At 35.4% G+C, this 12,576-nt stretch overlaps 2 protein-coding genes across 2 annotated transcripts; one reads left to right on the forward strand and one right to left on the reverse strand.

Moving 5' to 3' along the window:
• Positions 1 to 3,468: 3,468 nt before the first annotated feature.
• Positions 3,469 to 8,775, reverse strand: LOC133870960 (uncharacterized). The gene is made up of 5 exons (XM_062308270.1): positions 8,105 to 8,775; positions 7,866 to 8,007; positions 7,074 to 7,230; positions 3,907 to 4,104; positions 3,469 to 3,653 (listed from the first exon to the last, which is right to left on the reverse strand). Exons 1-5 carry the CDS (start codon positions 8,631 to 8,633, stop codon positions 3,648 to 3,650), a joined length of 1,032 nt encoding a protein of 343 aa, XP_062164254.1. The 5' UTR covers positions 8,634 to 8,775; the 3' UTR covers positions 3,469 to 3,647.
• Positions 8,776 to 8,856: 81 nt separating this feature from the next.
• On the forward strand, positions 8,857 to 12,105 carry LOC133870961 (uncharacterized). The gene is made up of 4 exons (XM_062308271.1): positions 8,857 to 9,044; positions 10,943 to 11,048; positions 11,308 to 11,365; positions 11,765 to 12,105. Exons 1-3 carry the CDS (start codon positions 8,935 to 8,937, stop codon positions 11,320 to 11,322), a joined length of 231 nt encoding a protein of 76 aa, XP_062164255.1. The 5' UTR covers positions 8,857 to 8,934; the 3' UTR covers positions 11,323 to 11,365; positions 11,765 to 12,105.
• Positions 12,106 to 12,576: the final 471 nt, after the last annotated feature.

Genomic DNA, 12,576 nt, shown 5'->3' on the forward strand with positions numbered 1-12,576 from the left:
ACAGTGTCCTGAGAAATGGTCACGACTTTGTTGTGATTCTTTTCACCTCTACGCTTGACAAACTTCACCCTACCCACTTCCTTTCTGATCATTTTCAATTTTCTCATACCCGCCCTTCTCCAGTATTTTCACCACCATACATCATCGTTCCACCACCATACCCCACCGTTACACCTTTAGACCCAAAATAGCGGCCATACGGAGAAAGGCGCTATATGCTTGGTGTTGTACAGTGGAGTGGCGATGAGCTGTTGCCGTACGGTGGTGGTAGTTCAAGGCTGTGCTATGTTGGTAGTTCACGCCCAAAAGGAAGAAAACACTACGTTCGCTGCTGTTTTAGACCTCTGATGACATATAGCCGGAAATTACTTTGGCTCAAAGGGACTAAACAAATAACGATGCATCTTACTTCGAGAATGAGCGGTTTTGGGAATATTATGAATAGAGGTAGTACTTTTTGACTTAATCTATCATTCTATTTGTTTAATAACTATGGCGGTTCATTTCTCAGTATTTGTGAATTTTTGTAAGTGTAGAGGCATACGTAATAGGACATGATTTCATATAATCTTATACGTAAAATGCAATGTAAAATGATGTTGGTTGCTGCTACGTTAATTAATGTTCTTACTGGGCCTATGTTTTGTTTTTCTTTAAATTTAAATTTGATTGATTATTGATTTTTTTATACTTTATGAGACTTGATTTGTGCATAATAGTTGTGTAACTGTTGTACACCTTTGTAGAGACATGGGTGAGACTCATGTGATGGATCCCACCACATGAGTCTTACCCATGTCTCTAAAAACCTGCGCAAGTGTCTTTTTTCATACTTTATTTTAGTTGTTGCCTGCAATGCTCGTCCTTCTACCAACGCCACGTAGAAGGTCCAATTACACTTCTTGTAAATTTATTTACTGAACCTAATTATTAAATATATTTGCAGGATAGAACATCAAAAGCCCTTGAATTTCATTTTTCAGTTGCCCATTTCGGCAGCAATTGCAGAAAGCCTACTCCTCAAACATCACTCAATGCTCTAATGATGGCCGCTTTCTCCATTGTTTCCTCTAGTTTAACTTCGCGTGCATCGTGGGCATCGATCACAGCAAGAAAGAAGGAACTGGCATTTTTAACTATATATTTTGACAACAAAGAGTAGCCAAAAGGAAAACTATAAATATGTAATATTACCATTTCTTAATGCGTTCGAAAGAGGATGAACGAGATTATGAGATGAGCCAAATAAAACGGATAACCTGCTCTAAAGTTCGGCTATATATGAGTGGAATTGGACAAAGGTGAAGCGTATTTTGTTAAAAACTCTTAGTTTTTGGTGTATTTTGTTTTTTTTTTCTTTGTAAAATTGTATTAAAAAAAATGTGATATATGGAGAAAAATTTGTGGAATACTTTTATTTGGCCTTCACTAGTAATCAGTTAGACATGTTCAGATGCAGTTAAAAAATAGGAACAAATACCTTTTTAGTACTTGAATTTTGAAAAATTTATTTTTTGGTATCTAAGTTTCAATTCATATTAACTTAGGTTTTGGGAAAAGATGAATTTGGTACCTCCATCTATTTTTCTGTTCAATATTTAACGGTCTGCCACGTGTCAATCCCTGAGGATTGACATATTGCAAAATATAAAAAAAAAATTAAAAATTAAAATTAAAATCTTTAAAAATTAATTAATAAATAAAAATATTAAAAACTAAAAAAAAAAAAATTAAAAAAAGCCCTTGGCCGGCCTAGGGTGGTCGAACTAACCCCTATGACCAAAGAGAAAAAAGAAAAAAATTGTGAGGGTTTTGGCCCCTTGGGGGTGGTTCGGGGCCTGCCAAGGGGCTACCCCCTTGGCCAAAATAAGGGTGACACTCCTTCTTTTTTTATATATATATATAATTTTTTTTTAAGTTCTATTAATTTTTATTTTGTTTTACTTAATTTTTATTTTATTTTTTTTTTATATTGTGCCATGTATCAACCCTGACGTGGCAGACAGTTAAATATTAGACTGAAAAATAAGCGGAGATACCAAGGTCGTTTTTTTTTTTTTCTCAAAATTTAAGTACCATCTGTAATTCGAATTGAAACTCAGGTAAAAAAAATAAAATTTTCAAAACTCATGTATTAAAAAAGTATTTAACCCTAAAAAAAAAAAGCCCCCACCTGATCTCAACATTTGGCGGCACATTAGGGACTACTTAACCTTGACCAAAAAAAGAAAGAAAAGGAGGGCAAGACTGTATTTTCACTTTTTTTAACCTTTACATCTTGAAAATTGCTTTTTATTATGTTATAGCCAATTAGCCATCATCACCACGTGGATGTGATCAATACGAACAAGAGCCAAAATTAATTTTGTTAGGGCCGTACTTTGTTTTTAAGCTTGAAAACATATTACTAAAATAATTTATGAGAAATTTTGAAAATCGATGGATCCATGGCCTCCTTTGGTCTAAATGTGGGTCTTTCCCAGTTAAGTGACTAGTGATTTTTGTTAACCGTCCGCCAAAGCAGTTAATAACCACCCCGCTCGTACACTCCTTATTGACTTTAAAAGCCTACGTTTACGATTGCTAATGTCGTGAAAAATAAGGCAATAAGTACCGTATAAAGAAAGTAAGTTGTGCTAATAAACAAGGCAAAGAATCTTCTAATAGATCAATGAGAAAAGGCACTCGAAGAATATTGGCGAGTTAAAAGGAAAGGAAGGAGCTTGTTATCATACAGAGTCCAAAAGTTATAAATAGGTTGTAAGTTTCGTTGTGTCGGTATTTTGAGTCTTTTTTATTTCTCAAATTTGGCTGCCCAGATTGATATTTCCCTTTAAAATGTTCAAAGGATTTTACACTTGTATTGTTAATTTGGTTTAGAACTGTTCCTTATGTTCTTTCAGAAATCATATACGAGAATAATATAAAACATTCTAACAGTAACGCATTATGTGAATATATTTCATTCTCACATGACTTTTCTCCCTAAAAACACAAGCTTTTGTTCTAATAAAGCTAAAAAAACACATCTTCTAACTTGAAAATGAAAAGTAGAAACAAAAGAAAGAAAGAAAAAAACCCAAAAATCTATGGTAAACTACAAATATGTATAACAAAATCACACAAATTGAAAACGAAAACATTTTTTATGATGACAAGGCTGGACCGGTGCAATGTGCCCTCACCACACGGATTAGGTAAATTCCAACTTCAACGCGAGGCGTGATCCCAAAAAAATGTTTGCAATAACAAAAATAATTGATAAGACAGTACTGATTCTAATCATAAAGTTAAGCTTTTGTTTGAAAAAGTGTCTCAATATATCGACACTTGGAAACTTTCTCAATGTTCATTTCACAATCTTTTTATAGTCGATATTAGATTTTACAGATTTAATGGAGGTGAGTATATTACAATATCATGACTAGTGGGGCAGAAATTTTAAGTGTCAGCATAAGAAGAATACAATTGCAGCAGTATTAGCAGTCTTTCTTTACTGAAATTTTGTAAAAGTAACTGAACATCGGATGATAAATTGTTGTACAACATACTGGGATGAACTTTATCATCGAACATGCAAAAAAGCTTTTGGCCTCTCAAACTCAAAAGTTATCTATGAAACAATATCTAAATGTGAATCCCATTCCCTAATCCTGCAGTACAGAAAGCATTTTTGCCATCATTAGAGAAGACATTCACAAAAGCTCAAAAATGTGCAAAAAAGAAGGAGAAAAAAAGGAAAACGAACATAGTGAACCAAATATATCTTCATGCTGGAAGAGACGGTTTGAAGAAAACAAGATGCATTTTTTAACACCTAAACAAGTTCGTTGTAGCTCAGATTTAAAAAAAAAAAGAAAAAAAAAAAATCAAGTTCCTTGTCAATTGAAGTACTTAGTCTCTAACCTTAAACCTCTTACGGCGTGCATCATCAGGACTGAGGCGAGAAATTTGATGTTGATGTCTTGGAGCTTCACTTCTGTAATTTCCCGTTGCTATTTCTGGCATCCTACTAGTCCTCTCCTGTGTGTGACTTCTTGAATTCCGGAAAAAGCTATCCTTCTCCCAAGTAACCTCATAATTGGCCTTCAATCGAGATCCTTGCTGCTCAACAGAAAGCCATGTTCAGTTACCAATGAGAAAATAAGTTCATCAATTAATTATTAAATCAAACAATCTAATCTAGGTATCTCTTGCCCCAGCTGAGGATCTTCTGCCTGCATCTTATGTCACCACCTGAGACTCAAGACTTTCCTCGAATCTCAAGACATGACAATTCCCTTATTCATTACTTTGTCTGAAAAGGCTAATGTGTAATTATTTCTAACCATGGTTCAGTTTAGGATCTGATACTTGCTCAACTTCTTATCATTTTCTCCTAAATCTGTATTTTGAGATAAGAACTAGTCTTCTTTTGAGTTCCTATACCTGATTCCGATATTTACTCTAAATTATATCCAAAAAGAGAGGAAGAAAAAGCTATAGAGAGAAGGAAGCCAGAGAAAAAGCCTAGAAAGAGAGAAGACGGAAGCCCAGAAAAGTCTTAGAAAGGAGGGAGGGAAGAGAGAACCAATTTCTCACCAATTTTTTTCCATATCAAAGTCTTTCTCCGTTGGACAACAAAACGTTGCTTAAATAGACCCTGAGTAAAAACCCTAGGGCAATGACCATTTATTACTTACCTAACATAGTTTTATTTTTTTGCCTAACATAACCTAGGGCAACAGTGATGCCCATTTATTGAATTACAAAAATAAATAACTCATAAAATAAAACATAAATTAATACACCAAATTAAAAACCTAACAAAAATCAAAATTCTTGCTATTGCGTTCCGCATCACAGTGTCTACCTATCTGATTTGTTCTCTTTTTGCATCATAAATTCTGATTTAAAAGCTTATGATTATAATTAGCAGTTAATTGACCTCTAAATGTCTGAATTGCTAAATCTTGCAAATTGAGGAGTACCCTCGAAATGAGCTCCGTTCTTGAAACTCAAATCTGATTCAAAGCTTGTTACTTCAATTTAAATCAGTTAGATAACCGCTCTATTTTCCCCAGAATTGCCAAGTTGCAAACCATTTTATGTTCAGTTCTAGTGGGATTTCCACTAAACTCTTTGTCAATGTCGAATAGAGCTGAAGGGCTGTCTTGTTCCCTTTAAATTGCTAAGCTTGTTGCAGTGAAGATTCGTTCTTGACTCTATTGTTGAGCTACTCTTACGACATCAGTTTGAATTGAATCTATTCTACATGTAATTTTCTGCCCTAGCTAACTTATTTACTATGATCTAGTAGATTTTATTTTTGATAAGTCACTATGATCTAGTAGATATTCTTGGAACTTTGCGATGAACTTTGAACAACTTGAAAATTCATGCTTAAGTCATAAACTTAGTTATCTGACTCAAATCACTTTGATTCTTAGGAAGCTATAAAATCAGTGAGTAACTTAGATTCGGCTCATTTTCTCTTGAATCCTAAATAAGTCGCTTTCAGTTGCTGGTTGTCTTGTAATTGGTTGATATCTATATTCTTTGGCTGCTTCTCTTGTTTTCCTCAAGCAATACATTATCTAGATTTGTTAAGATTTTTGGCTACATAGTTCTTTGATTGATGCATCAACTCCCAGCTCTGTATTACTGTATATATGCTCACTGTAATTGGGTTAAACTGTTTCTCAAGTTCTTCATGAGTTGAACCTGAGTTTCAAAGTGAATATATTAAATAAGTCAAATTGTAATTTGAGTCATTTTGAACTCCTTGCTCATGAAGAACTGGGACTTGCAATATTTAGAATCTCATTGCATTACAGTCTAAGGTTCTAGTTGTTATTATCGGACTACTTGTAAAATTGAACTAAGAGTTTTATACTTCTATCTTTAACTCCCATTATGTTTCTGTTATATTTGATTCTATTATTATGTTCTGAATTTTCATCTGATAGAGAACATTCTTAGGAATGTTGCACTCATTAGTGCTCTTATTAGTGTTGTAATTTTGTGTTTCCACACTCCTATCTTGTATTCTGATCTTGTGTGCATTGGTCATCATATCTAGAATTCATTACTGTCAAGAATTCCCTGTTTTTCATCTTATGGACCATGGACTAGTTACTTATTGAGCTGTCTTAGCTCATTTCTATTTTATTTGACCATTTTCATATTAATTAAAACTAGAGAGACAACTCTGTTGAAGGCTATGTGAATATGACAATATTTACTAATATATGGAGCTGAATTATGAAGTGTAATACTTTATATCGTAATTCTGAAACTTTTGAGTTTTTAATTTGTAATGTAAATACTATTGGAGATTCAATTTTGTAATGTAATTCTGTTTACATGGTCAATATGAATAAGAGAATTGTCACACCTAAAGATTCAGACAAGGCTTGACATCTTATCTGAAAGCATACAACTTTTTCAAACTAGTTGATTGGGCATACAAGTAAAATTCATACTGGAGATAACAGTTTCAATACAGAGAAATCTACCGCTGTAGGCTTTAAAAGAGATGGTGAACCAAAAGCCATAACAACTAATGAGTAAAATATTCAACCTGATGACCCTGAGTACCATTGACATGTGCGACTAAACATAAGCATCTTATATTTTGTTCATGCGGGTTAACAAAACTTAGGTGGGTCACTAAGATAGACATAGTTAAAATCGTGTATTGGAATCATTTAGGATTATACAATTTCATGTTATCCCTTTTCACGAAAAGTTCAGGAATGAGACACCCAAGTTGGTGTTCCAAGGACATCCAATGCACTTACTAATAACTGCCATTCATGCTTAAGAACAAATCCATCAGGTTTAACATTCAGATGCAAGGACTCAAACTCAAAGGGTAGCTCAATCGGTCAGTGACCACACCTCATGAAGAGGAGCTCACTAGTTCAAATCTCCCATTTTCTTTACCTTGGGTCAAAAAACTTATAAAAAAAATTCAGATGTAAGATGCTTCCAGGTATTTACGCTCAGTGACTCGTAATGATAAGACCAAATAACATGGTAGATAACTCCTGCAAAACTAAAGAACATGTAGAGATAAATAAAATTCCTACCTTTTGCAATGAGCGGCCGCATAACACCCTTAGAGCATTATAGAAGTCCTTGAATTTCTCGAACTGAACTACAATCTTACAATTAAGACCCGAAACTATGTTCCCAATTTCCTCTGCTTCCTTACCTAGATCATTGTCCTCAGCAACATTAAGATTCCTACAGAGTGCGAGTAAAGGGAGAAACAAGAAGGATGATGCATAATCAGCTAATTACATTACATTGATGGCACAAATAAGTATAATTTATTCGTAATGGGCAATGGAAACATATCATACAGATCATGAAGTGACATAGAAGCCACATAAAAATATATAGAACATAGATATTCAAAGACAACAAAATTATCGTATTCACAGCTTCTGAATCGTAACTTAGAAGCCCTTCACCCTTTTTTTTTTTTGTACTTATTTTGAAAGCGAAAAACGTATTAGAAAGGGTCAAACGAATTCAATCAAGTTCACAGGAGCATACAAGGACACAAAAGTCTTTAGTTTTCAATGATGTCCGATTTCCATTATCCATTTTCACCAAGCAAAAGAAAAAGAAAACATAGAAACTAGGAAAGTATCTCCAACTCTATAGTTTCCAAGCAAAACCTTTCAGTTATAATAGAAGTATCACAAAAGTAATCTACACCACTTCAAGTCAGTTGTAAAAGTATTCAAAAGAACAATAACGACCAAGAAGTCAGCATAATAGAGTCCAACAAAACACAAAATCAACAATCTAAAAGGTCTATGAGCAAGTACAAATAATCAGAAGCAAAATAACAGCCAGATATAATCACATACCTTATATTCCCAAGTCTAGAAAAAATGGAATGCGTAACCAACATGGAAGGCTTAGACGAAACCAGCGGCTCCGCAAACCACCGCGACGGGACCCCCCTCACTACAATCGTATCAGGCTCTTGCTTCCCACTCCTCGAATGCCCTGCCCAACAAATATATCAATTTAACTCTAACAATTACCTGCAAATCAAAATAAAATCACTCTCAAACTCGTTTAAACACATTCAAAAGCCACGAACCCCGATTTCCAAAAGCGAAAAACTCCTCCCAAGCTTTCCTCATTGCCTCGAAATCGTCGGACGCCGGAACGACGACGTTGAGCTTGTACTTAAAACCTTCGAGGTTCAACTCCATCCCGTCCATTTTCTCCACGATGTATTTTCTCCAATCCAAGAACTTTTTCTCCAACACCTTCACGTCCTCCTCTTCTTCCTCAATGTTGTTCTTTCTACTGGACTGGTTGAGAAACCCTAGGTCGCGAATGAAGAGAGAGCCTTGGGCCACGGGGTCCTCGCGCTTGCGCTTCTTGAGGTCTCCAAGCGGTCGGATCTCCAGGTCCTCTTCCGGGACGGTGACGGGGACGGAGAGCGAGGTCTGGAGGAAGTCTATGACAGTAAGCTTCACCTTCCACTCGTCGACCGGTTTGGTCACCGAGGGGCTCGTGGGGTAAACCGTGAAGGTGAGCTTCACGCGTGGCGCGAGCGTGAGCCCGTTCTCTAATTCTAGGCTTTCTGTTGGGGGAAGCGAATCTAAGTGTAGGTTGCTCATTTCTCTGAAAATCAGGGTTTTGCTATCGCTCAGTGACACTGAGCTTTTGGAATGAGGTCAGGGAAAGAGGTAAACGAAAAACGGCGCCGTGTGTATTTTCTGCCAAGAGGTTTGTACTTGGTAGATGCGACGTCGTTCTGTTTGCTTAACGCGGAATGTAGACAGACTACCAAATGCTTAACGTGGCATATTACCAAACGAAATCTATAAACGTTGGAGAAAGGGGAAAGTCAACGCGCAAATTAAACACCTTGCAAATATTGAAATAGACTAGGCACTAGGCAGGAGAGACGAGAGAGAGATGGGGTGCTTCTCTTGCTTCGACGGAGGCAACAAGCAACGGAGAAGGGAAGAAGAAAGGCTGGCCTCTGAAGAAGCTCGCGCTAAAGCCGCCGAAGCCGCCCAGAAAAGGCAATTTCTTCTCTCTCTCTCTCTCTCTCTCTCTCTCTAACCTCTTTTGGATTTGCTATGGTTGCATTGCCTATTAAATTCGTTGGATTGGGATTTATCCAATATAATTATGCATTAATCCGGTGTTTTCTTTTTCTGATTAATCTGGTCCTAGAGAATTATGCAACATTGACAAATCATTAAACTTAAGGAAAACAATGAAGGCTCTTTTTCTTTTCCTCGGTGGTTGTTGAGATCGGATTGAAATTGAACAAACGACTATGCCCTCAGTTGTGGTGGCTAGAGAGCATTTGGCTCATGGGTTTTGAGTTCTAGAATTTGGGATTCTTTCGAGTTTATCCTTGGAGTCCAAGTCCCCATGGAATCGTTCATCTTCATCATTAGCATTAGAATATTGCAATTGTTTTTTAATGGGTTTTTTTTTAGGTCTTTTCTTCAGAGTTCGTTTCTGTTTTCTAATCACTTCATAATTAATATGGAGGTGTGCGCCCAAATATGCATTAGATTGAAATATATATGTTCAATAGTCCAGGTTTTTTATTGGTAAGTTATGCATGAGCCATTGAGTCTTGAACCCACAACCTCTACCTATTCTTTCAGTCTTCTGGGATGAGGCAAATTAAATAATGTGAAATAGAGTCTTCCTATAAGACATATGTTGTAAATAGTAAGAGACTTTGTTGTGTTGTCGCCACTGTAAAATTAACATTTACCTTCTTAAGTACATTAAATTCAATTTCTAATAGGGCCCGAAATATTTTAAATAATTTGTTGCTTTTTCTCCTGCCGCTATTCATGGACTCATGGTGATATCTGGAGATTCATCATAAATTGTTGTCATTAATCATAATTCGATTGCATGAGGACATAATTTTAGTTCTTTTATTAATATTTATTTTTCTTAAACTCGTAAGATATTTGCAATAGATGGCCAGGGGCCCAGGACGGTATCTCTTATTCAAATATGATATTACACTCATTTATTTGTCTAGTAGGATAATCATACCTTCAACTAAACTCTAAATGGTGGTCATATTTCAGTCGGTGTTTGTTTTAGGAAATTGAATTTAAATTTTTTATTAATTTTGAATTTCAAAGTTTTACAAATATGATGTGGTATCCAACTAACAGAATCATGGCTAAACGTGGTCTATAATCTGCTAAATGCTTCATGTTCACCCTTGAAAATTGAAATGTCAGATCTAGCCCAATGATTTTACTCATCTTTACTACCTTCTTGATTTTGACTTTTCGAGATTTCTTTTGGGATCTTAGGGTTACCACGACCACTGGTAGATAATTCCTATATTTTCTAATTGAAAATTGTTTGTCTTATTTCGTTCTTGAACAATTGGAATATGTAATTTGGTGCACAACATTTTACAACAGACCATTTTAGGAGAACTTGCATGCCACGAGACTATCATGATCAAAATATTTTTATTCAACTAATCCAATTCTTTCTTCACCTTTCATAAAAGCATTTACACATTCTTCAGTATAGGTATAAGCAATTGTGTAGAATCGCAGAAAACTTGGGGCCAGCACGGTTCTGAGTACTTAGGACCAAGATTATCCCATTATGCACATTGGTATTATTGTGATTACAAATTTTAGAATTGATGAGTGATAGAATTATGGGTTTTTTACCACATGGCACATGCAAAGGACATGCATACACTTTGCGCTGAGTGTGTGCATGTCTACAAGGTGAGGCGTATTATATCCGGTGCCATTTAGCGCATGAGGCTAGCACTAAAATGGGTTGCTTTTGGCTTATAGCAATCTTACTCAGGATGCAGCATGTGAAACAAATTCAGATTCTTATATAATGTTTTCTTCTTCTTTTTTTAAGATGAATCAACTTCTATTTGATGCTCATATAGTCATATTTGCAGGCAAGAGCAATTTGAAAAATCTCCTGCAGGAAGAGCTGCACGTGCACAACTACAGGGACTCGCAAAGCAATCTGCAAACTCTAACAAAGGCGAACCAGCTCTAAAGGTTTTAGTTATTGAGATGCTGATTTTTACTGCTTGCTCGTTGTAACATACGTTCCCGACCTAATACCAGCTGCATTTTTATCATGTCTTATACTGCTATATGCGCTCCAGTTCATTTGATCGGGGATTTCATGCCTCTTTATAAAACACCCTTCTCTAATGAATCTTAATGTGGATTCTTAGACCAGTCTGAATGTTTATTTGAAATCGCAAATAATACACAAGTCTGACCTTCTGTTGGTTTGGTGTTGCGGATGCAGTGGCAGATGTCTTGAGGTGAAGCTTTTTGTTTTTTCAACTCAATTGTCCGTTAAGTTGGTGAGTATTCTACCTAGTAAAATCTAGTTATCCTTTCATTCTAAGTTATGCAGGATGAGATGGACCTTTCTGAAGGTCAATGAAGTTTTGTTTTCTTTAGCATGCATCATGCCTGTAGTTTTAAGTCGCATTTTGTGACGTTATTATGGCTATTCTTGTGTATTCGCATAAGACTTTGAGTGCTGTGTACCGGGACGATGTTATTAGCAAATAAGACTTTACTTCTGTTGCTTCAAGCAGTTTAATGAAATTTAATCTGAGTTTTTAATGTTATTAGCAAAGCAATATTATCAATTAATTACTTGTATGCACCATGGGAAGAGTGGAAAGTTTGCTTTGTAGTTCATGACATTCGTGCCCTTCACTTTAACTACATTCCTTTTTTTTCTTTCCATGCAGTGTTTATAATAAGATTCAAATGTATCTTCTCCACTGCCTTTTCTTGGAGTTCAAACAGTTGATGACTACAGAGCAAATGCAACAACAACAAAAGTTTATTCTTGTTTTATGTTTAATTATGATGTAAAAAGCACTATAATAAACTAAAATGCATGTTTGTTTCTTCTGTAATATCTCCCCTTGTTGCCTCTGCGCATCAAGTTTTTAGCCCCTTTAGCTTGTATAGGAACTCCAGCTTTATGTAGTTCAAAATTGGTGATGTAGAAGGGTAGTCATTATTTATAAATGTATGTCTCGTGCCTTCGCTTTTGTTGGCAATTCTGGTACGAGGCTCCATCAAATCTCTGTACAGCTTTTAACATCTCTCATTAGACCAATATGATCGCATGGACAGCCGAATATTTAAATGTCATGATACTTGTGGTTTCATTATTTATTAAAAAAGGTCCTTGGGAGACTAGAGCTTTCCAAGTTTTTTAATTTGATATTTGATACCACCATTTAAAAACTTAAACGAAATTTTTGTCGGGTATAGAAAGTCATTTAAAACCAATAAAAATGTTGTCACAAGTACAAAATATCAATTTTTTTAATTTTTATTTTATTTTTTTATTGGGTGTCAAGCTGTGGTGGCATGTTGTACACGTGGGAAACATTTTGTTAAGTTTTTAAAGGGTAAATGCACGGTGGTATCAAATTGATAAACTTGGACAATACAAATATAGTTTTCTCTCCGTAATATTCCGGTATCTTTTGCATAAAAAGCAAGACATCATATAACAATTATGAATTTAACCCACAACATATAACAA

The sequence above is a fragment of the Alnus glutinosa genome, chromosome 6 (assembly GCF_958979055.1).
Source record: "Alnus glutinosa chromosome 6, dhAlnGlut1.1, whole genome shotgun sequence".
NCBI classification, from domain to species: domain Eukaryota; kingdom Viridiplantae; phylum Streptophyta; class Magnoliopsida; order Fagales; family Betulaceae; genus Alnus; species Alnus glutinosa.

What these genes read in the sequence shown, in the direction of transcription:
- LOC133870960 (XM_062308270.1), bottom strand. Translation starts at nt 8,633, where the DNA reads ATGAGCAACCTACACTTAGATTCGCTTCCCCCAACAGAAAGCCTAGAA. An exon ending in TTTCGCTTTTGGAAATCGGG is followed by an intron (nt 8,008 to 8,104) that starts GTTCGTGGCTTT and finishes TTTGTTGGGCAG; the next exon opens with GGCATTCGAGGAGTGGGAAG. An exon ending in TCTAGACTTGGGAATATAAG is followed by an intron (nt 7,231 to 7,865) that starts GTATGTGATTAT and finishes CGCACTCTGTAG; the next exon opens with GAATCTTAATGTTGCTGAGG.
- LOC133870961 (XM_062308271.1), top strand. Translation starts at nt 8,935, where the DNA reads ATGGGGTGCTTCTCTTGCTTCGACGGAGGCAACAAGCAACGGAGAAGG. An exon ending in GCCGAAGCCGCCCAGAAAAG is followed by an intron (nt 9,045 to 10,942) that starts GCAATTTCTTCT and finishes TCATATTTGCAG; the next exon opens with GCAAGAGCAATTTGAAAAAT.